Below are 23976 nucleotides of genomic sequence, written 5' to 3'. Positions count from 1 at the left end.
AATGCAAGAGCACTAAAAATTCCTTAAAAAAAGCAAACTTGCCAGTTTTCCCACCTAAGGGTCTGCCCTAGGGCCCTCACAGTCCTCCAACACCTGCCCCCATCCAACTTTCACCATTTCCAAACCCCCTCAGCATCTCCAGATCCAAGATCTCTACTCCCTCCTGCATATCTCTGCCTCCAGCCCTTCCCCTGCCCATTTCCATCCTAAGCCACTGTTTCAGGCCTGAGAAAAAGCCGATTATTCACCCAAAACTCTGCAGAGAAAAGAGCAGATGTTTTGGAGAAGATTATGTCACTGCATCAGGGGTAACTATCCAAGCAAAAGCTCTCTCCTTGTGACACAGCATCATATCCCTCACTCCTAAGGGACCTCAAATCACATCATGGGGCTCTCAGAGCTACCTGTGAACACTTTGATGACAATAATACAACATGGAAGACCTCACTCCAGCAGGATTCCACGTGATGTGCAACAAGCACTTCTGAGCTTCAGCTGCTCTCCACAACCAGAAGCAAATGGTCCCAGTTGAGCAACATGTGGGACACACCCTGATTTAGGGTGAAGGGGCATTTGCTTGGCAATAGCAGTGTTGCTGCAAGCAATGCAAATCTAATAACTTCAGTCTCGACAAAGATCTGGTGCCTTTTAGACTTGGGGGATCTTTGTACAGCCATAAGTCCAGACAAGGGTTAGTCAGCTAAAGAGACAAGACTCTGCAAAGAGACAAGCACAGGCAAAGGAAATAACCTACCTAAATTCACATAACAGATCCATAATGAAAACACACACAGAAGCCAGGTCTGGCTTCCACGTGTTGCTCCAGCAGCTGGAAAAAAACCTTAATTCCAGCTTGGAAAGGACTACTAAAGATCTTTCACTTCACTGACTTTTATGCATTTGCCAGAGCCTTGAGGATACCAAGAGGCTTTAATGGCTCTGCCCAGCCCCAGCTGGGGCCTCCACCCACTCTCCTGCCCTTTTAAACACCAGCCTGGGCCCTCATCCCAGTCTCAGACCAAGAGCTGTGTTGTCTGTGGCTCTGATACATAAACCTCAATGACCTCAATCCATGGATTGTCTCCCCTAGCTTCATCTGGCCACTTCCATTTCACTACAGCTTTGTCTGGTGGTCACTGGGCTGTGTCTGGCACATCAGCAGCACCTGTTTCCTTTCATCCTTTGATGAACTCAGTGATGGTCCAATTGAAACGTTTGGGACAGTTCTCAGTGTCTTCATGGGTTTTCAGTTCAAGCCTCACCAGCATTTCCATGCAAACTCTACTCTCCAAACTCAGTTAGAGGACTTGCATTTTATAGGTGGTCTGGGATCTTCCTGAGAAATTTTGTCTCTGCTTCTACTGCCTCAGCATGAAGTAAAATTGGCTGTTACTCCTAAGACCAGAAGCAGATGTTCCCTTCCTGAATACCTGAGGGCACCTTTCTCTGAAGGTTGCTTGTTTCTCTGCATGACCCTGTCATTATTTAAAAGTTTTAGGGTTAGGCAGATTATTTTTCTGCATGACAAGTACTTGCATTTCTCTTGGAAGAGAAATTTTATTTTTATTTTCTTTGAGCAAATAAGATCTACAGTGATCTGATGTCTTATTTACTGTAGGATTTCTTACATCCCATATGCACACCTCCAGAGAGGACTGAGATAACACTGCTGTGGGGTATTCCTGAGCAGGAGGCAGCTGCATGGGGTTTTTGATGCTGCAGACAACTCTTGGGTTGTCTCTTTCCAACAGATATGGAAAACCTGACAAAACTTTCCTCTGTCACAGTAGCTTTGAACGCTCTGAGGGCTGTAATTAGAATTAGCATTTTTTCCAAAGTTCCCTGGCGATTTAAGGTTGTTCTCCTGGGCAGCAGCTGTTATTTGGACCAACAGTCAACAGGCTCTCAGCCAGTTCTGCAGCAACCAGCAGAAGTCAGAGGAGTTTGGAAGGAGAACATTGAATGCTCAGGTGCTTGTCTGCCCCTTCACCACCCTGGAACTCCTGGGGGTGTCTGTGCTGGGGCACAGAGGTTGAGGGGTTGGGCACACAGGGCCCTCAGATGGGCTCCAGCAGTGTGGGTGACTCAAGGGTACCAACTGTGTCCCTTGGACAGCCACAGGCAAATGAATTGAGGCCATTGCAAATCCCCAGCAGGTCCCAGTTTCAGCTGGGTTCCTCCTAGAGCAATTAACCTCAGAGAAAATTGCAGTCTGGCACGCCACCATTGACACGTTGCCAGGCTTGAGGTGAAGCCAACTGCTTAACTGAGTGTGTGGCATTTATTGCCTGTGGGAAAGGTAAGGAGAAACAAGTCCATGGTTGAAACAACTCTGTTTCACTATGCATCTTCAAAATACCTGCAAATTCATCCTCTTGTGGGCATGTTCACAGCTTGGAATGTTCTTGTTCTGTAACAAGGGTCTTTCCTCACCATGTTCAGTGAAGCTGGGTGCAATGATGGTAATCACAAGGTGCTCCTTTTTCTCCTGGTTATACCCATGTAAAACTGCTATATCCCCTCCTACCTAGCCAAAGGTACCCTAAAATCACCAGGGTAGACTGCTCAAAGGGCAAATCATTTTACTTCCCAGTAAACCCTGCAGATATAACCTCTTCCCCAGGCTCTCCTGGCTGTTAAAAGCAACTCTTCCACACAGAACTTGCTGTCTCTTTGCAAACGAAGCAACAAAGTTCATGGGGATTTTCCTTGCCAGTGGGACAGCAGTAATGATGTGCAAAGTCTTGAACACATGAATATTTTTTTCTCATCATGCTCAAGAATTTTCTATTCCTGAACTTTATCTCCCTGCCAGCGGTAATAAAAGGAGACTGTAGCAAAGGCTCAGGTTCTCAGAGGGATTTCACTGCTGCAACACATCTGAGTCTGCTGGACATCACCAGAGCTCAGAGGCTGTGAAAACTGAAGAGAAATATCTTTCCCCTCAAAGCCAATACATCTCTTAGTGATGTGAGGGGAGTGTTTCAAGGGTCTTAATCACAGAACCAAAGAACTGTTAAAGCTGGAAAAAACCTCTAAGATCATCAAGTCCAATTGTTAACACAGCACCACTGTGTTCACCAATGAACCATGTCTCCAAGTGCCACATCCACACCCTTTTAGAGCACCTCCAATGATTTGATTCAAGCTGATCAACCAGTCTCACTCTATGTGTTTGCAATGGGACATTTGTTGCTTCAAAGACCGAGATATCTTAGGGAAAAAAAAGGTAAAAAATCGTGTTGGAAAAGGAAAACCTTGGAGAGTAAAAGCTAAATGACTCACAATTGGGTTGTGGGAACTGTAGGATGCATGAAAACCTGACCCCACTTGAGTCACTTTGCCATTTACTTTGGGAAGGCAGGTGACTGAAGAGTACAAAAATCTCCTCCAGTTGCTACAGAAAAAGGTGCACAGCTGATGATTCCCATCCTTGCTTATACAATCCTAAAAGCTGTCCTTTGCCATAGTCACTGCAGCTGACCCACAAGAGCACTCTTTACAATTGCTGACTGTATTTTTAGCTGACCTTGCATGTGACTCGGTAGAGAGAAATGAGGAAAGACAGTCCCATGGGATTTCCCAGCTCTCTACACACCATCACAGATCACCACAGCTGTGAGAGTCCAAGAGAAAAGACAAAAAGGAGATACTTCCTCTGCTCAGATGTATCCTGCCACCAGGGAATCTGTTTGTAATTTAATAAACATCTTAATGACATCAACAACTGGGCAAAAAGGACACTGAGCAGACATGGCTGTAACTGATCACACTTTCCTAGAGAACCAAGAGAGGTTTATTTTTCAGCCAGTCCTAGATTTTGGTCTTTTCTTGATTAATCTATGTGGGGGTTTTATGATTTTGATCTTAAACCCATAAAGTTCTTCTTTTTTTGGAGCAGCTGGAATCAAAGGAAGATAAGTGCTTCCATTCCATAGCATTCCTCCATAACGTACCCGTGGTTCTCCATAAAAAGAATACGCTGAGATGACAGACAAAAAGTTGGGTGCAGCCTCAGCAAAGGTTCTGGGTAGACACTTCTCTCACCTCAGGCTCAAGAGGAACCTCTCTGTAGCTAATTTACCTGAGATCCAGGTTTAGCAGCACCAACTGCCTAGGCTGTGAAATAAACCTTTAAGGGTTAGTGGCTGTGTTGTTTTCAGTAGGAAATGAAAAGAAACTCAGATACTCAGGAGGAGAATAAAAGCTTTCATAGTGCAAGGTTAATCTGCTGACTACTGGTGCAGCTCACAAAAGCACCAAAGCCCTTTGGAGTTTTAATCTCCCTGGTTCAGCCCTTGGTCACTGGGTGTCTGTGTCCAGCCTGCAGGACTGGGGGCATTTGTGACAGAACTGGTAATTCTGAGAGGCAGCGTGGTCATTTTTCAGCAGGAAGATAACAGAAAGACAAGAGTCAGGCTCTGTCCACAGGACTTTTTACAGATTCAAAGGCATCTTGATTTGAGACCTCATTCAGCACAGGACTAAGGTTGCTTGTTAATAACTCTCTTGATGAGTCATCTTCTTCCCAAGTCACTGGGGTAAATAATGTGGATCCATAGAATCCATATTCCATTTATATTTGATGTGCCCTTCAGCTTGGTATGGTGGCTCACATTAAGGTCTGTGCCCTGGAAAAATGTCTGAGATTTGTTCTGAAAGACTCAGATTCTCAAAAAGGACAAAACGACTTTTCTTTCAGGAGAACCTCTTGAGTTATACTTCACTAAGTGTTTTGCCAAGGTAATTTAAAGGCAGAAGTGTCCTCTCTGTGCTGTTAGACTGGATACAAGAGTCTGCTGAATGCACTTTGCTGAGAATTCTGCCTGATCTGCCTCTCTTCAAACTGCTCAGAACAGAAACACCCCAGACAATCCTACGTTCAATTTTGGCAGCACTGACTTTTACAGAGTGATGAATCCTTCTACATTCCTTGTTCCCATCCCATTCCCACTAACATGACCATTTCTCATTGCAGGTAAATCATCTCGCCTCGAGGTGTCTTCAGAGCCACCTTTCACCTCAGATACAGCAAACATTTTGCAGCAGAATCAGAGAATCACAAGGTTGGAAGAGACCTTCATCAAGTCCAACCCAGCTCCAACACCTCAACTAAACCATGATACCCAGTGCCACATCCAGTCTATGTTTAAACACATCCAGGGATGGTGACTCCATCACCTCCCTGGGCAGACAATTCCAGTACTTTATCACTCTTTCCATAAAAAACTTTTTCCTGATATCCAACCTGTATTTCCCTTGGTGCAGCTTGAGGCTGTGTCCTCTGGTTCTGTCAGTGCTGCCTGGAGAAAGAGACCAACCCCACCTGAGCACAGCCACCTTTCAGGGAGTTGTAGAGAGTGATAAGGTCATCCCTGAGTCTCCTTTTCTCCAGGCTAAACAACCCCAGCTCCCTCAGTTGTTCCTCACAGGGTTTGTGTTCCAAACCTCTTCACCAGCCTCATCACCTCCTCTGGACACACTCAAGCATCAAAATGTCCTTCCTAAACTGAGGGGTCAGAGCTGGACACAGTGAGACAAAGTCTTAACCAGGCTTTGTCATCTCAGAGCCAAGCAATCCAGAAGAGACACAAGGAGCTCACCTGCTTCAGCTTTGTCCCCACCATGGAAGCGCTGCTGTCCAGCACAAACACCACGTTCTTGGGCAAGGGAGGAAGATCTGTGGGGGCAAAGTAGTGCACGAAATATCCATTGAGGATCTGTGGAAGAGCAAGGGAGTCACAGGTGAGGTTGTGGTGCAATGTTCTACACACATCTTTATGGCATATTTGGATATTTGGGTGCTTTCAGTGACTCTGTCTACACTAGAGGGTACAAATCCTCCTTGGTATTGATACCTTGGGAAGGCTGACCTGGAACAGAGGCTGGACAGAGCTAGAGAATAAAGTAGATATTTATTAAAAGGCCTTTAAGGATACACCTTGGGCAGGACAAGAGCCTGACCAGGGCTACACTCAAGGTGGACCCAAAATGGTCACAAAATGGATGACTGGTCAAGAGGTCTCACACTTTTATAGGTTTTGGTCCATTTTCATATTGGTGTTTAATTGTCCAATTACAGCTTCAGGTTGTGAGGTCCCATCTTTCTTGTTTTCTCTCTTCAGCCCACCACTGTTTGTGCTTTTGGGCCTGAAAACTTGTAACCATTGTCCTTGGTCTTCGGCAGGAAAGGATTTGTTTTGTCTCCCTGCTCTGTGAAGAGAGTTGACTGACACTTAATATGAGGCTCAGAGCTGCACCCCTAGGCAGCACAGAATATGAAAATCATGAAAGCTCAAACTTAAGGCATCAGTATCCTTCTTCATTCTGGTCCCCTATTTATCCAGACTGGATAAGCCAACTGGAGCCCTCCACATCTCCTTCCATGGTTGACACTGGGGTTTCTTTCCAAATGCAGGAAGGACATAACATGTGTGCCCACAGATCAGAACCACAGCATGCATTTGAGGAACTGGCCTTGTATCCACATATGTACACCCAGTATATTGAGAAACTGAGAAGCAGAGACAAAAAAAGAAGCTCAGTGAAGTTGGGGTTTAAGTGCATCTTGTGGCTGCTAATTGACTGTTTTTATCTCGGATAGTTCTTACAAGACAGAGGAGTGGCCTTCACTTGGAAAGCATTTTCTAGGAATTTGGAGCAGGTAAAACAATTGAAGCAGCTCAGGTACAGTTAATAAAACAGAAAAGATGAATCATGTGTACAGTACCTGAACATCTCCAACACTCAGCTCCCTGTTGACATCATATCTAATGATGAAGTCTCCCAAAATTCCATTTCGGGCGATTCTGGTTTGCTCAACAACACTGGGATTGAATGTAACCTTAGCTAAGGTTTTGGTGTGCCCAATGACAGTAGAAGGAGGAGGAGACACATCACCTGTTGAGACAAAACCACAATATTACAGGTTTTTTCCATTGCCTTACAGATGTCAAAGCACAGCACAGCTGGTATTGCCATGGAGCCAAGTCAGCCAGAGTGACTTACTGGGATTGAAGATTCAGCTCTCCAGTGACTAAAAAAAAAGAGATTTAAAAAAAAAAATTAACACCTCTCCTCTAACTTTAAAATGAAACCCATCTTTAAATGCTCTCAGGGATATAAATGTTTGTAGAAAATTCCTGTATTCAGTTCTGTTTGGCCAAACACACAACCTCAGATGTACATGCTGTTCATTCCAGCCACCTCTAGACATCCAGGACACAGATCCTACACCTGAGATCCTGACAGCCAATACAAGTAATGATTCATTGGACCTGTTTAAACATTTCTTCCAGGATTAGATGAATCACACTGTAGATTTTTCCTTATTGATTATGAAGAATTCTTGAGGTGGCATGTTCAGACATACTGCAGGCATATGAGGTGGGACTGATGTGAGTGACTGAACCCTTGATCTGACAAATGTCTTATGTGTAATGTCTGCATTTTAAGAAGTCACCTTAGCTGCCTTTATGTTCAGCAAAAAATTTATCATTACAGTCACTGCAATTTCAGCCTGACTAATTCAGACAAAATCCAACACTCACAGTGCAGTCACACAAATTGCATCCCTAAGATGGAACTCATCCTAAACTCTGAAAATCCTTTCTGAATCAATAAAGAGGGATGTGCCTGGCAGAGAGGGCACCTCAGATAAAGACAAATATTTAGGTCTGAGTCACCCTGCAGGAAACTCTCCTTGTATTGTTATCTGTGTTCATTCTCTAAAGGTTGAGGGATGTGGAAGTTCTCTGTTGCCTCTCTATGTAAATGAAATCCCACCTTACCCTCCTTTGGTTTGCCAACTCTTCTTTCCCTCTGAATTGAATTTGGACCCTTAAATGACTCTGTTTTAGCCCCTGAACTCCAGATTTTCAGGGCTTTCCCCCTTTTCCTAGCTGACTTTTGAAAACACAAAAATAGATTGTCAACTGAAATTGTTCTTGGGTGCTTTAGCTCTCACAATGATTATTCCAACACTCCTCTGAGGCACAGAAGTTCTGTTAGGTCTGCTCCTGGGCTGGTTAGAATTGGTTGGAATCAGGTGCTTAATTATACTGTGAGGGGAAGTCTCAAATCTTCTCCAAAAATGCCCAAAAACTCTGTGGTATGACAGGGAAATTAGGGATGGGAGAGGTTCAGTTCCAGTTCAGGTGTACACAATGCAAACACCTACATCTAAGCTCATTTTCCAGGCTCCATTATTCAAGTGGAGATAGTGTCAAGAGTCCTAGAGATTAGGGTATGATACATCTGGCCAGACAGACACCTGCTTTAGGATAATTTTAATTAGCAATAAATTAACAGTACTGATCCAAATGACAAGGTGCAGGCAGTCTGGAAAAGCTCCATTCCAGGGGGTCCAATAATTCTGTTTATGTAATGAGAAGTGACACTTCACTTTTGTAAAGGGCTTTGAGCAGCATTAGGGAAAGGCAACGTGACATCTGTGAGCAACAATGAACACAACCTCACATCCAGACCCCACAGTGATTCACAAAACCAGAAATAGGTGATTATGTCTTGTTAACAAGTAGGAAAATGGAAGCATGGGGTGGTTACCTAACTTACCTCATTTCCCACAGGCCATAGAAATGCCAGGATTAGAGTCCTGGTGGGTTTATGAAATGTTTAACCAAATCTGTAACTTTTACTCTGAAGTGCCATGTACAATCTAGGTTTCTCCAGGAAAAGGAATGAGAGTGAGATTCACAAATCAGTAGCACTCTAGGATGTTACTTCCAGGATGATTTTGCTTTACTTTCACAGGAAACAAAGTCCTGTGAGTGCATTTGAAAAGACAAGGCATCAGACTGTTTTACTGAGATAGGGAAGGGTTTTATCATAGGCTCAATTTTACACAAGTAAATTATAGTTAGAGCACCTGGACTGTGAAAATAAATTTCTCAGCAAAAGCCTTGTCCAAGGAGACTCAATGACAGATATCACTCACTAAAATCAGTTTCTCATGCTGTGAGAGCTCCAATCCATTCATCCTGATGGAAACAGAGAGGGAGGTGCCAGCCAGTACACTGAAATCACATAAGGACATTATTTTTTTATCTTAGAGGGGGCTTATAAAATGAATACCCAGAGCTTTGACATTTTTTCTAAAATCCATATACAAATCAGATTTCTCCTGGCAAAGAAAAGTTATAAATCAACATTGCTATAAGATTTTACCTCAGTCTTGATCCGTTTTTATTTTTATAGTTGCCCTTCGATCTGATGAATCAACAGATGTGATATGTTTTTAATAAATAATGCATCAGAATTGTTTGTATCTGCCTTCCTGAATTTTCCATCTCTATTTTATTGCTTCCAGAAATCCCATTTAACTGCAAGTGTGTGAGAAAAGCCTAGAATACATAGAAAGGGCTTTAAAGTTCATTTATAATTTCTGATCTGGGGGTTTCACATTACTTCTCTCCAACTGAAAGGGAAGGCTGCTGTGGGTTAGGCTGCCTGACCATATCACACCAGGGTCAGTGAGAATCAGTCAGAAGCTCCTTCCTTATTCCTCCTGCACATCCATGTCTGTGGCCTTTGGGCAGCACTTCCATGTTTCTCTGCCATAAATACAGTGATGGGTGAGGACAAGATGCTGAGCCACAACAGCATGAGATCCAGTCTTAAAATTTCTATGGACCATTGGAAATCAGCTTAATTAGGTAGCAACTCCATGCCTCAGTTTCCCCACCTGTCAAATGAGCATAACCACATGTAACCCGTTTTTTTAAGCAATGTGGAATCTAGGTGGAGCATGTGGATCACACTGCCTCCCTCTATTGCTCCTCAAAACACTCTCTGGAAGTGATAAATGTCATCCTTTCTGACACAGACAATGCTTTAGGGAACTCTGGAGAGGAATTTTCCAAGGCTGTCTCAGATATTTCGAGTGACAAGAATTGCTGAGGAATCTCTCCCATCGTCTTCATAGCCACTCATCTCCATCCCTGGGACAGAAGTTAAAACCTGAAAAATGGTCTGATAGGAAAGGTCCGAGAAAACTTTTTTTTTTTTTTTTTTTTTTTTTTTTTTTTTTTTTTTTTTTTTTTTTCCTTGAATAAGAGAAATCAGGTCTGGAAGGTAACATATCAAATTCATCCCATGTTCCCAGACCGAATCCTTTCCTACTTAGTTTTTCGATACAATCAGGAAACACTCCAGATCTCCAGTAATGGAAACTCAGTGCCTGCATTTGCCAGTCCTTTCCAGAGCTTCACTTTTTTCACTGTTAGACATTTTCAATGTCTAATTTACATTTTTTTCTTGTGGACTATAAACCCATGACTTCTTGTTTTTTTCGGTAATTGAAACAGAAAGCACAGTATCCTTTTCCTCCTTTTAGCTGCATTTGATATACTTGAACACAGTTCCTATTCCTTCCCCCAGGTTTCTTTTTTAGGCAGCACTTGATATCTGGATCACAATTACTCTTCTCTGTTTATTTGCCTTGTTCTTTTTAAACAAGTGACAGAGAGAGAAAAGTCTATGAGATATTTCAGAGTCCAGATCATGGATGAGCTCCAAATGCTTGGGCTGTTTTGTGCTCACACTGAGGGAGTTAGCAGAGCCTTCAGACAAACTTTCCACTAAATTCGGCTGAAGAAGTAAACAGAGCAGGGAAAAGCATTTTCCAGATGAAACTGTCGTACTCACAAGAGGAACAGTTAAACCTAAATCATTTTGGAGTCTGGCAGATTCGGGGTTAGAGCTCAAATGCAAAGTTCATCCTCTGCTAACATGTGGAAACTTCCAGACAGCTGTTATAAGGAATTAAAAGCTTTCTGAGACCTTTGACTTTAGAAAGAAACAGTCACCCTTGAGCAGCCCAGTGTCTCCTGGCCAAGCCCATGGCTAGTTCTCACACAGCTACACTGGAGGAACAAAATGAGGACACCATCCAGGACATAATTCAGAAAGTGGCTCCATTCTGAGGTCACCAGAGCAGGTCAGGACCTTTAACCTCAATGCCTCCTGTTTTGGTGTTTGTAAGTGACAGAAGACAACACCTGCACATGCCAAAAGATTGTTTTCCAAAACTCACATCCCTAATGCCTTCCTTTGGGAAAAATACAACTCCCAGATGGAGCTGTGTGTGCAGGAGTTACTGCACCAGGAAATATCCTAGAAAGACCTGTCATCACACTGCCTCTGCTCCACATTCAGGGGGGATGGATGCAAGACTTTCTAAGAGACAAGAAAAGGACATATCCCAAGTGAGACTGGAAGAGACACTGGGATGCTGGTGGCTCAAACACTCAGGGGAAGCTGCTGATGGGCAAAGCAGCCACCCAGGGGCCAGCACAGCCCAGCTCAGGATGCAGCTGGTGTTGGACCAGATAAGGAAAGAGCCCTGGGAGATGGGAACTTTTTCCTTATCCAGTGAAATCAGCTGTGATAACTGCCCTGCCCAAGGGACATTCACACAGAGCCTGAAGGTGCTCAAGCTGCTGATGGGCCATGATGGGACATAATTGACAACAGGGCTAATTTAATAGGCAGCTGTATCTTCTGAGAAGGTGTCAAAGACTCCTGAAGTGTCCCATGATCCACAACATTCCATCATTCAGGTGTCCTTGATCCACGGCATTCCAACAATTATTACCAGCTCCCCACCCCTGGGCATTCCCACCTGAACCTGAGTGAATATAAACACAATAGATTGTGCATTCTGTGGGTTTCCCTAGGATTTCCATCACCACATGATGGATCTAGCCTGTGATCACCACTTTGATCAATAGGCATTGAAATTGCAACAACCAACTCTCATCACAAGTCTTTCAGGTGGACATATCTTTCTACTCTTATACATTTGCTTAAATTATATTTTTATGGTCTTATATTGTCATATTAGATCGATAATATAGATATTATTATTCTTATAAATAATAAGAACCAAAACATATCTGTTTTCCTGTGCAACCTTTTGCTCTAAAACAAACCCCACATGTGTGTATTCAGAGACACTGATGATTCACTGTCATTTCAAGAACTTGAGTTACCCTCACCTTTTGGGGTGGGTTGTAACAGCTTGATGGTTCAATATATTTTTCATCCACCACTCTCAAGGTAATTTATTAATACTTATCAAAATCTCATGTTTTATCATTAACTCTGAGATAGTTTAGACATAGGAAATAGAGGAAGAGAGCTCTCATGACATATTCAACCTCAAACCAGTCAGGCAGTGCCATTTTCCAATGGTATTGAAGAGTTTTAAGCCATGGGAATCCAAGAGAGACAGCACTTTTTTTCTGGTTTACTCCCAGTATATAGACTGTGTGCCAAGCAGCCCCTCTTTAAATGTGAGATTGACAATTCACCTGTCTTTCACTTAAAAACTCACAGCCTTCCCTGCATATGCAGATCCCACACTTTTTGGATGTCATATGAGCAAGAAGGCTTCACAGGGAGCAACTAATGGCTCTGATGGTTTGGTTTTGGATCCACCTTGAGAAAGGACATTCAGTTGGAATATAGTGGGCAGGATTTCAGACAGAAAGAGTCTGTAATTGAATTCTGAACACAGATAAATCACAGGGAATCTGAGCTTCAGTTGCATTACTCGCCCTGCAACGGAACACCTATTTAATTAATTTTATATATGTTTTACTCAACAGCTCAGGGCCATTTTTATATGAGCTCTTTGAAATCTGAAGCATGATGCCAAGAATGTCAGTGCTCCCAGATTGCCATTTGGATAAGTGAGTTACATGAGTTTTCCCTATATGTCATTTACATGTTGGAATTTCCATACTGTGCTGGACCAACAGTGTGTCTGCTCTGCTCAGCCTGCCTCTACCCTTGATCAATGCCAGATGTCTTGCAGGAAACCACATGCCAATGATGCACTGTGATATTCCCTGATAGGTGAAAAAGGCTTCTTTCCTCTCCTGATGAGCAGAGCACATTTATCACTTGGCACATGGATGTACAACACAGAGACTAATGAGGCTTGACCTCAAGATAGTCCAAGTCACTGAGAGCCTTGATTTCATGTGGTTTGGATGAAATCAGTAGGATCCCACTGAGCAATCAGTTTAACTTCAGTTCATGTGCAGTAGGATCTTTCTGTGGCAGATATGGGTAGCTCCACTGATTTTGCTGAAATTTCAGCTGAAATTTTCTCACCAAGAAAAATATTTTATGCTTGTTTACGTGATTTTGCTGGCACTGTGTCGCTTGGAGTGACTGAGGGTCAAATCCCAAAAGACTCTGCATCCTCCTTCCATCCTTCTTTTTTGGTGTTTTTTGACAACATGTAGGAATCACAGTATCCTGAGCTGTTGTTTTACACCAGAAAAAAATTACATTTCACTGTCTGAACAGTGAGCAAGGACAGTTAGAGGTAAGAGCAGATGCTCAGATAGAGCTTAGTGCTTTGGCAAAGTATGGATTTTCCTCTTGGAATTTCCCATGTTCTGAAGTGCAGGATTTCCTATCTTCCTTGGCATGGGTGGATGGAAAAAACAATTCACTTGAGTTAATAAAATAAACAGTTCCCAGGAGATTTGGAGGCCAGGGAAGAGCCTGCTCCAGTGCTGAGCACCAAGCCCGAAGGCCTAGTTCAAAGCTCTTAAAGACAATAGCAAAATACCCAACCCTACTGAGATGAATGGGATCAGCCCTTTATTCATTAAGCTTCAAAGTCCTCACAGTCTTAGGCACAGATACCACAGAGACACAGCCATCCAGAGAAAACAGATCCAACACTGTTGGGAAAGATGGAACAGGAAGGGCTTGTGGATATGATTGCCTGGTAAGAAATACTGGAGATGTAAAACCTGAGAGTGAAATAGAAATAAAAGCCAGTTTTGAGATGTGACCATGGCAGGCAGGAAGATGGTGATTAGCTGGAGATGGGTTGAAGGATAGAAAACAAAAGGACCCAAGGATGTAGCCCCTCTCCACCCTGCCAAGGTATCAGGGAAAAAGAAGTAAATAAGAAAAGTAGTCTTTAGAGTTTAGAATATAGGATGATATGGTGATATAGTAGTTCTCATAGGCTGCATGCAAAGTTTGTAAGTTTTGTATCTCGCAGCTGTTGGTCACTGTAAATTAGAATATTCAACACAAAAGGAGATAAAATGTATTGTAATAAGGTCCTCACTCTCTCTCTTACCTCTCTCTCTTACTGCTCTTACTCTTACCTCTCTTACCCTTCTTAGCTCTCTTAGCTCCTTTACCTCCCTTACCTCATACCCTCTCTCTCTCTCTCTCTCTCTCCCTCTCTCTTTGGGGCTTCCCTTCAGCCGGAGCTGGTGGCTGAAGGCAAAGCCCTTTTACCCACAACCCTTGCAATAAAACATGTGTTTCTAGAATATCTCAGGTCTGAAGAGTTCCTTCTCCCTGCCATCCACAGACACTCCTACAAAACACTGCTTCTTGAGAAGCAATCAAGGTCCCACAAATAACAGCGCCGTGGGTCAGAAAATCCCTCCTTACCTTCAGCTTTCCCGTTGCCTTTCTGCTTGCTGTTTCGGAGGGGAGGCACCTCCAGGTTGACTATCCCTGAGTTCTCCAGGATGTTGACCTCCACTCGCAGCCTCCCCACCAGCTGCTGGGGCCGGATGCTGACGGTGTACTCATACTTCCCCAGCCGCCTTTGCAGGAGCTCCTCGTAGTGCAGGATGAACCTGGCCTGCATCTTGCGAGGAACGAAGACAGAGGCTTTGAATGTCTCATAGCCATTCTCCCTGCAAGGAAAAATACAAAGACATCTTCACATCCTGTACAAATTACATGTTACCTCCTTTCGCTCCCCTGAGATAGTTTTGCCTCACTCTGTTGCCTGTAAATAATCAACTGAACCTTCCCATCAAATCTTGTTGAATGTCAGAGAGTGATTTCCTCCAAGAAGAGGAAAAACGTTGGCCCTGGTGTAGTAAACCATCCCCCACACCCCTAGCAAGTGCTTCCAAATAGAGAGAGTTTCTGTTTGCATCTAGACATTTTAGGAAGTTTACCTAGATCTTTCCATACCCTCCTGGCAGTAATTGGCTCAGAGACAAGAGATAAGCATCTATTAGACCTTGTCACCATTCTTCAAGCCCTGTGTCTCTCTCTATTGGCTGTTGTGTGACAGGGTTGGAAAAGGCCACACACAATTTTTCATGGATTGGAGTATAGGTACGACACCAAGCAGTACCGATAGCATTCAGTTTAGTTGCTCCTTCCTATAAATCCACAGATGGGCACGCCAAGGCAGCCAAGATAAAGATGGCAGGAGAGTGCATCACTTCCCAGAATGCAGCCAAATGCACAACACTCACCTTCCTTCAGTGGGGCTTGGAGGTTTCTTGTGCCTTTCTTTGTCATCAGTGCTATTTTTCTTTTCTTTCCCTGTGACCTGTCCATAGTAAGTCTTGTTGCCGATGCTCCTGGAGAAATCAGAGATGTCAGCATGGTCACTCTGCACCCAAGTACAGTGACAAGTGTACATTTGCTGCAGGTTTGTTCACAGACTTTGATGTGAAAAGAATCTCAGAGTGCTGTTGGTGTCACTCTCCTGAGTCCACCCAAGTCTCGGGGACAGAAGCCAACTCAGAAATTCCCTGGCTGGAAATACCAGCCTATTACAAAGGCAGAAGTCTGTTATTCTTCCTATTCATTATGAATGGAAGTATTTCTTAAAGAGTGGGTCCCCTATCCCCTTTGGTCAAGTCTGGAGCTGTGGCCCCAATGTATGCTGAGAGGATCTGAGCATGATCAACCAAATATGTTTGAGAGCAAGAGTTTAATTTATTAGTCCTTTCACTATGAAGTTTCTCTCTATTTGGTTTATCATTCACACCTCCAGCAGCCACTGAACCTATCTGATGGTTGGAGTTGACTTCTGCTCCATCAACAATGTGGAGAACATGAAATAACAAGAAGATTCTTAGGCATTACAGTCAGTCAGATGAGATAAATATATCTGCCAGTGATGCTGAAACTTTCTCTGGAAAGGGTTTTTGAGGTCTTGAAGACAGTTTTCTCATTCAAATCAGAAAGAGGAGAAGATGGAAGTGGTTAAAAGACACTCAGATGGGAAATAGAGAAATAGATGGGAAACACAGTTTCCCTCCCAATTTACACTGAGGATTTGGATTTAGTATTGTGGCATTCACAGACTTGTGCATTACTTACTTACATGGTAAAGTTAGAGATGAAGGCTGCAGCTGGGATCTGCATCTCAAACACTGCCTCCCGTGCCTCGGAGCCGCTGTTCACCATGGTGCAGGACACGGTGGTGAAAGCGTAGCGGGAAATGATCGTGGACCTCACGTGGAACTCAGACATCCGAGGCCTGGTTTCCTGTGGGAATCAAAAAAAAAAAACACCTCTAAGCCTTCAGCTGGTGTCCTGGGTTGTTGTGTAGAATGTACACAAAGTATTTATTCCATCACCATCTTCATGAGCTGTTGGAACCAGGTGGGGCAGTGTTTTCCCAGGCCCCTCCTTTGGGCTCTTCTGCTCATGGCCCATCAATGCCTTGCCCAGGACTCACAGGTAACTCCCTCTGGGAGCTCTCTCTGTTTAATGGGCCATCAAGGACCCACTGCACGACTCATCATCCCATTGGGAGATGCTCCACCCAGGGGGAGGAGCCAAGCATTCCCACCTGGAGAGAATCTGGGATTTGGGACAGTACAGGCAGCCCTTACCCACTGGATTCCCAGAGGAGCAGAGCTCCCAGACCTTTCTACAGGATCACTGCTTCAGGAAGAGCACCTCATCTGGACTGCTTGCACCACCCTGCTCAGGTTGTATTCTGACTCTGTCAGTGGTCTTTTGTATTATTTTATTTTACTTTATTTTACTCTACTTTTTTTCCTTTCTTCTTATTAAATTGTATTTCTGACTTGGAGCCTCTCACACGTTTTGCTTTCAAACCACAACAGCTTAACTCACCCCTTCACTGTTTCAATGGATCTGATATTTAATATGGCAAACTCCCACCTAATGAGTATTAGACCGCCTGACAACAACAGGCAAGCTGGGCTTGTCCTTGGAATTTCAGGAGAGCTGCAAACAATAAATCAGGAATGTTCATGCACAGAGGACACAGACATTGTCCAGTGCTTGGGAAAGGTCTGAGAACTCTGCTTATGCCAGCCTTTAGGTTGTGAAACACCCTGACAAAATCCATCTGTGTCCTAAACTGAAGCCTTCCACTCTGACTGTGTGAGAGGATCAGGATTATTCCCTTGTGGCCTGAGAAAAGAAGCCCAAAATGTGTCCCCATGGGGTCCAGAGCTGTGTCACAGACCCTGCCCTCTGCACTGTGCACTAGAGCAGATGGAAGATGTCTTGAAAGACTGACATCACCGTTTTATGAAGCAGCACCTTCAAATACATCCAGTCAGATCCCTAAGTTATGTAAACAGAGAAACTGCTGTCAATGGAGTCAACTGAATCCTCCTCTGCTGAGAATCCATCCTGGAAATCTGCACCAATAGATGAAGAGACTTAATAAAAAACACTGACACTGTGACATCTCAAGCAAAATATTTTAAGCTTTTTAGCCCACACTGGACTCTTTCCAGCAGAGAAGCAGTGAACGACACATGATGTAGCAATGGAAGCTGAAAGCCAATTTCTGTTTCTTGGGAATGTGTTTTCGTGCACAAGTCCTGAGTTGGAGTATTTCTCCAGACTAATGTGTTTTTTGACAGCAACATCTCCATGGAGCTCAAATGTTTTCTTCCTGGAATACTTCAGTGTACTTACTGTAAGCAGCCTTTGAAAAAGTAAAACCTCTTCATCGACTTGCATAATCAAAGACCAAACCCTCAAAAGCAGAAGGGAGTTAAAGGGTAAAATACACTGTAAATACAGAACAGCCTCACAAAGCCAAATACAATGAGACTTGTCCTATTGAGGCTGGTAAAAACTCACAGTCACGTAAGAGTTGTGAAGACAAGAACAGGCTCTTCAGCTGCATGTCCAGGCTTTCTTTCAGAACAAAAATAATTTTGGCAAACAGCTTAAGAAAGGGAGCAATGTTTGTCTGAGTATGAAACAAGAACATTTCTGCAGTAGCTGATGGCATCAGAAGTAACTGAGCATCCAACTAACCAAGCTGCTGGGCTAGTGAATCCCAGGCAGATGGAACAATGAAGATCCACTGGAAACACAGATCTACCAACAGATTTGGCATAAAGCCCTGCCTGCCTAGGCTTGGAGAGACTGATAATGTGTCTCAGATTAACCCAGATTATCTTTAACTGGGGAATGTTCTCTGTGTCCAGGATCTTGCTCAGCTCACATGGATCACAATGGCAAGAGATTGGAACTTCCAGGACAAGATTCACCTCACTGATTTTAGGCAGATCAGTGCAATGGATCTGTGGCTCTAGAACACCCCAGCCCAGACCTAAACTCCCATCCTTAGATCACTGCTTAATCTGCTTAGATCATCTGCTGTTCTTAGGACCTTCTCTTATACATAGACATGGCTTTCCAGCCTCATTATCCTAAAGATGGGGAGAAGATGGAGAGTTTTGACTGAAATAAGGTTGTAGGAATGTTTTCAGATATAATGAGCTGATGCTTCATTAAGTCTTCGATGCCACTAATTTCCTGTGGCATAGCAAGGTACAGAGAGGATTTAATAACAGAAGTTATAGAAAGGATTGGAAACTACAGAAAATTCTTTGGCGTCAGACCTTCTGCATTCACCCTCATGTGCTGCAGTTCATCAAAAACTGTGGGTTTATATGTAGCTGACAGATGATCAGCAAAAGAGGACCAAGCCCTTTGCCTTTCACTTGAGATACAAGTGGCTCTGCAGTGACCTGTCTGACACTGTGAATGCTCTGATGGATTCACAGGGACTCAGGAAGTCTTTCAAATGTGACAGAGAGCATGAACTTGCCATTGTTAGGACAACAACAGCAGAATGGTTGTGTTGGATGAGAAAGAAACATTTCTAAGCCTGTAGCCTGTCACTGGCAGAGACCAACAGCACATGCTTAGAGGAAAGTGTAAAATCACTGATACTACCCAGAAATGTTCTCTCAGTTTTCAGTAATTTGTGGCTGAAGGAACTCCTGAGTCAAGGGTGGTATTTTTGTGGTATATTTGTATTCTGTGGATTTCTCTTCTGGTACTTTATGCAGCTGCTTCTGAATCCATGTAAACTTTTAGCATCAGCAACATCCTGATGCAAGGGGTTCCACAGCTCAATGGTATTTTATATGGGGAAAAAAGTCACTTAGGAGGTTTTTTGCTAAATCCAGTGTTTGCTGGCTTCAGCTGATCTTTATTATAGAATCACAGAATGGTTTGATTTGGAAAGGACCTTAAAGCCCATCCAGTTCTAACCCCCTGCAGGGACACCTTCCACTAGACCAGGTTGCTCCAAGCCTTGTCAACCTGGCCTTGGACACTTCCAGGGATGGGACAACTATCTCTATCCCACTGAACAAGCTCGAGTTCTGATATCCTTACAATCTGAGGAAAGGCAAAAACAAAAAGCCAAACAAAAACCAAAACAACCAAACAAAAAAAGACATTCAACATCCCTCCCTCTTCCTGGTGGATGTGAGTTGCTGTTGGGGAAATCAAACACTGAATAAGGGCATCAAAGAATTGGTTCACCTTCCCGTTCCTGGAAGGGATCTGCTATTCCCTGTATATAGAAAATATAAATGATGGGGGCACAGGCCATTTCCAAACAGGTTGCTCAGTCAGGCTGGGCAGGCAGCCCAAGTTCCACTCTGTGATTCCTGTGCTGCATTCCCTGGAGTTCTTGCACAATCCATCAGTGCCTGGTGCTCTGACTTACAGCTGCACAAATCTCTATTGTTTTCTACACTTTTTATTGAGGCCTTCAGAAGATGAGAGGAAGCTCAAAGAAAAAAAAAAATTGTTTAATGTTATTACTACTGTGATGTATCATCCCTGTTGAAAATTAAGTGAGGGAATGCCAAGGCAGCAGATGAGCACACTGCTATGAGGCAGGTTGGCTGGATGCTTTTTGGAGGTGTCTTGCTTGTGATGATGAACTGGCAGCTGAAATTTCTTCACCAAACAAATTATTTTATGTTTGTTTACATGAAATATTTGGAAGGACAGAAAAAGAGCTGAATAGAAATGAAATCCATTCTGTTTTTTTTCCTTTATCAGTTACTTCCATCAAAACAAATTGGCTGTCTCTCAGATTAGGAATAATAAACTGGTTATAAGGCTGAGAGTTTCTCTCTAGGCTGCTGTCAAAGATGAAGGGGACCAGAAGCTGTTGAGATGATGGTTGCTCAGTGTGTGAAATGAGTTCCACCAGTTCTCAACTGGGAAGTCCCTCAGAAAAGCCAGAAAAATAACTGGCCATGAATTCCACTGGCTACCTCTCTACATCTAAATTTCAGATTTCTGTGATGAAACAAGGATATTGGCTTCCTTTTTTTCTTCCTTTCTCCAGTAGATTTTGTCAGAGAATGACAGAGATCTTCAGATTTCAAAGCAAATTCCCATTCTCTTCAAACTCAAAGAGATTTCATCAGGCTTATGTTCACGTGTTGTTAAGTTTTATAACAGTAGAAGTTCTTTCTCTAAATCTGGGTTTGAGAAGATGGATTGGGAAATATTAGAAGAACCTGTACCTGTTGCGTGTCCTCTTTTTCGTTACCCAGAATCTCACTCTGCCATCAAATAGTTCATTCCTGGGTGTTGCTTTTTATCTTCTTTTCTGTTAGACTCGGGATTAAATGCTCGAGATGGTATTTTATGTTTGGACTCAGATGTTTATTAATTTTTATCTATGTTACATTCTCAGAAGCTGTGAGTTCTAGCTAACAAAATAAAAAATGTCTCTGTCTCTATCTCTTTACAAGCCCTTTTAAGGATAAACTGTCCAGTTATGAAATGACACCTAAATTTTTACTTTTAACCCAATAACCAACCACCCTTGGCCCGCAATGCTTTGGACTTTTCTATCCAATTACAAAATACCGCCCAGATCATGAAGAATTAGGTGAAAAAGGAGGACTCAGCCTATGCCCTAAAACCTTCATCTTGTCTTACATATATTTCTATATTCTAAAACCTTAAACTCTAAGTTTTCCACCCTGTGATATTACACACTTCTATTCAAACTCCACACCCACAATCCCAGTTCTATCACTCAATTTTGGAAGCCTTTTCCATGGCCTCAGGTCAATACAGTGTTTTCTTGGGGGTCAGTGCCTGCCAGCACAGAAAATATAAATTTGTCAGTACCCAGGGTTGCAACACCTGGGCACAGGGATGCACACACACACATACACTCATATCCAGGGAAAGTTTAAAGTTTATTTTACCATGACGTAAAATAAAGGCAGGGTTTGATACCTACCAGCCTCTGTAGGAACTTGGCCTGTCTTGGGACACGGCGAGCGACCTGCAAAGAGTTAAGGGGGTGAGTGGATTCTGTTCAGCTCACAGCAGACACATCACTTGTTTAATCCCAGACATGGGGCTGTGTGACTGATCACCCGTGGCCAGGTTCAAATGTTCCTCTGGTTAAAATTAAAACCTGAGTCTCTTCTGCATTAACAGACCCACTGATCAAAGCTCAGCAGTGGAATGTGGCTGTCTCAGGCAAGGAGGTGCTGGGTGTTTGGCAAATGGTGCTTGGCAAGGGACCCTCTATATGATGGCAGGAAGGTCAGCCTTTAGCCCTGGCCCTGGATGCTAAGAACATCCCTGGAAGTATTGAAGGCCAGGCTGGATGGGATTTTGAGCAGCCTGGTCTAGTGGAAGATGTCCCTGCTCATGGCAAGGGTTTGGAACTGAATGCTCTTTAAGGTCCCCTCCAACCCAAATCATTCTAAGTTTCTTTGACTAGTTCAAATTAATGCTACAGCTTCAGCTGTATAAATATTAGCTCAAGAGCAGATCTGTTGCCTAAAATACTCTCCACAGGTATGTGTATTTATTGTGCAGGGACAGAAAAGCACTAGTTATGTGCAAAACAGGAATAAAGATATTTTAGTTCAGCCACAGACCTTATTGTGAAACAAAGTGCTTCACCTATCACAGTGCAATTGTACTCTCTGTCTCACCCTTCTCATCAACTCCTCTGAGTTCTCATATGGTGTGAGACTCAGCTCAACAACATCTCCAAATCAAGTCCCTTCTTAAAGCAAGTCTCTTTTGTCAATGAGGGAAGCCAAATGCCATCTTAAAATATCAGTGGAACCCCACAGAGCAGAAGAATGCAACAATATTTTTTTACCTGATTTGCCCTTTCAGTTGATTTACTCTGAAATAGCAGCAGCTCTTGCCAAAGAGATGGTTTTATGTCTGTTTATATCATGCATTGAAAAGCTCAGGAATGCCCAATGGGGAAATTAAAGTTTCATCCAAGAGAATCTTTACTATTTCCTTCTGCATTACTTTAGCCAACATATTGTAAAACTGGAACCAAGGGAAAACAGCTCCCTTGGGAAGGAGAGGAGAGGAGAGGAGAGGAGAGGAATTGTTTGCATCTTGAGTTTTGGAAGAAAGTTTCTGTCTGGGTCTGTTATCTCAGACAAATAAAGCCCCTCAGGAGTCTGCTCTGAGAGGCTGCAGAGTCTCCATCACTGCAGGTTCTTCAGAACAAGACAGATAAATGTCTGTGAAGTTGCCCCTGCTTGGAGCAGAGGCAGGGATAAGACATCATTAGCCCTCAGTATTTTTTTACTGAAAGTTTACCTTTTGGAGCAAATCCACCTGTTATTCTGTATGGAATGGTCACAGGGTTTTTTAAAGACTAATGAGTGAAACTGGAAGCTTGGTTCCTGTTTCTATCTTTCCCCACCAAAACCCATTTTGTTTGCTTGTGTAAGAAAGCTCTGTGTAACTTGGCTCCTGCAAGAACCACCTTCTAAAGTCTTGGTGATACCCATGGACATCAGTGAGGACCTAAGGATCACCAGATAGCAGAACCCTGTTTTCTAGGACTGCATGACTACTGCTAAAACACTGCTGCAGGGTTTGTTATCAGTGCATTGGACTGTTCCAATCAGGCAGCTTCACTGGCATCATCTAATGAAACCATTTCCAAATTACCATCAACCTTTAGCTTTAAAGCTTTCCAACACACTCATTAAAGCCAGATAATTGCTACTAGTGACCCATAACTTATTGCCATCTGTTAGTCCCAGCATGCTGTATGGGATATAAGCTGTGCAGTGGATTTGTTTCTAGTGCAGTATCTTGATCTAGGGGAGCACCTGCCTGTTCTCAGCCTGGCTCAGGTGTCCAGTGAGGACAGACAGATGCCCTCTGTCAGGTCTGGCTGTGCCAGGACACCAGGTCACCACACCTATTTACACATCACTGCTTTTCTGGTGGAAGTGACTGCTGCCACTGACCTGCCACTCACCTCCTGTGAAAACATCCTCATGTGCCTCAAGCAACATCCACCAGGTTACTTGAGCACTGTCAGCCAGCTCTTTGAGCTTGCAGCTGATTTTCCCCCTAAAGCAGGTGAGTGATCCCAGATACCACTCCACTGGCAGTGGTGGAGATGTTCTCTCCCACTTGGACGGGTGGGTTTGTAAAACAGTGTTGGTATGTGGCTGAATTCCCCAAAAAGGAATATGCATCCATAGTAATCAGGACTGATAACAAAGTTTTTGGTGTCCCTGTCCCCACAGGGGAGTGATGTGGATGCTTCTGGAGAGAGATTCTTTCTATTCTAGGTGAGATAGATACAGACACATGTGAAGAGTCTTAATCTTCCTACCTGCTGCATGGCAGAAGATGCCAAATACAGGCAAAGGGAGAGGAGAGGGAGAGGAGAGGAATTGTTTGCATCTTGAGTTTTGGAAGAAACTTTCTATCTGGGTCTGTTATCTCAGACAAATAAAGCCCCTCAGAGGAGCCTGCTGTGAGAGGCTGCAGAGTCTCCATCACTGCAGGTTCTTCGGAACAAGACAGATAAATTTTTGTCCCCACAAAAAGTAAGTTCCATTTCTTATGGACCTGATAGATGTGACCACAGAATCCTGAAGCTCA

General features: G+C 43.4%; 1 protein-coding gene across 2 annotated transcripts in view; it reads right to left on the bottom strand.

Annotated features, from left to right (window-relative positions):
- Window positions 1–23976, bottom strand: part of ITIH5 (inter-alpha-trypsin inhibitor heavy chain 5) — a 45833-nt gene that overhangs the window by 20114 nt on the left and 1743 nt on the right. For both annotated transcript variants that reach the window (XM_083860088.1, XM_083860087.1), the window contains 6 exons: window positions 21326–21370; window positions 16142–16305; window positions 15282–15389; window positions 14455–14705; window positions 6731–6900; window positions 5604–5720 (listed from right to left, as the gene is read on the bottom strand). In XM_083860088.1, the coding sequence (XP_083716214.1) occupies window positions 5604–5720; window positions 6731–6900; window positions 14455–14705; window positions 15282–15389; window positions 16142–16305; window positions 21326–21370 (855 nt within the window). The remainder of the gene's footprint in view (window positions 1–5603; window positions 5721–6730; window positions 6901–14454; window positions 14706–15281; window positions 15390–16141; window positions 16306–21325; window positions 21371–23976) is intronic.

The sequence above is a fragment of the Zosterops lateralis genome (assembly GCF_965231275.1).
Source record: "Zosterops lateralis genome assembly, chromosome: 4".
Classification (NCBI taxonomy): domain Eukaryota; kingdom Metazoa; phylum Chordata; class Aves; order Passeriformes; family Zosteropidae; genus Zosterops; species Zosterops lateralis.
The sequence above is the reverse complement of the archived record's forward strand: the minus strand, read 5'-3'. Positions and strand labels throughout refer to the sequence as shown.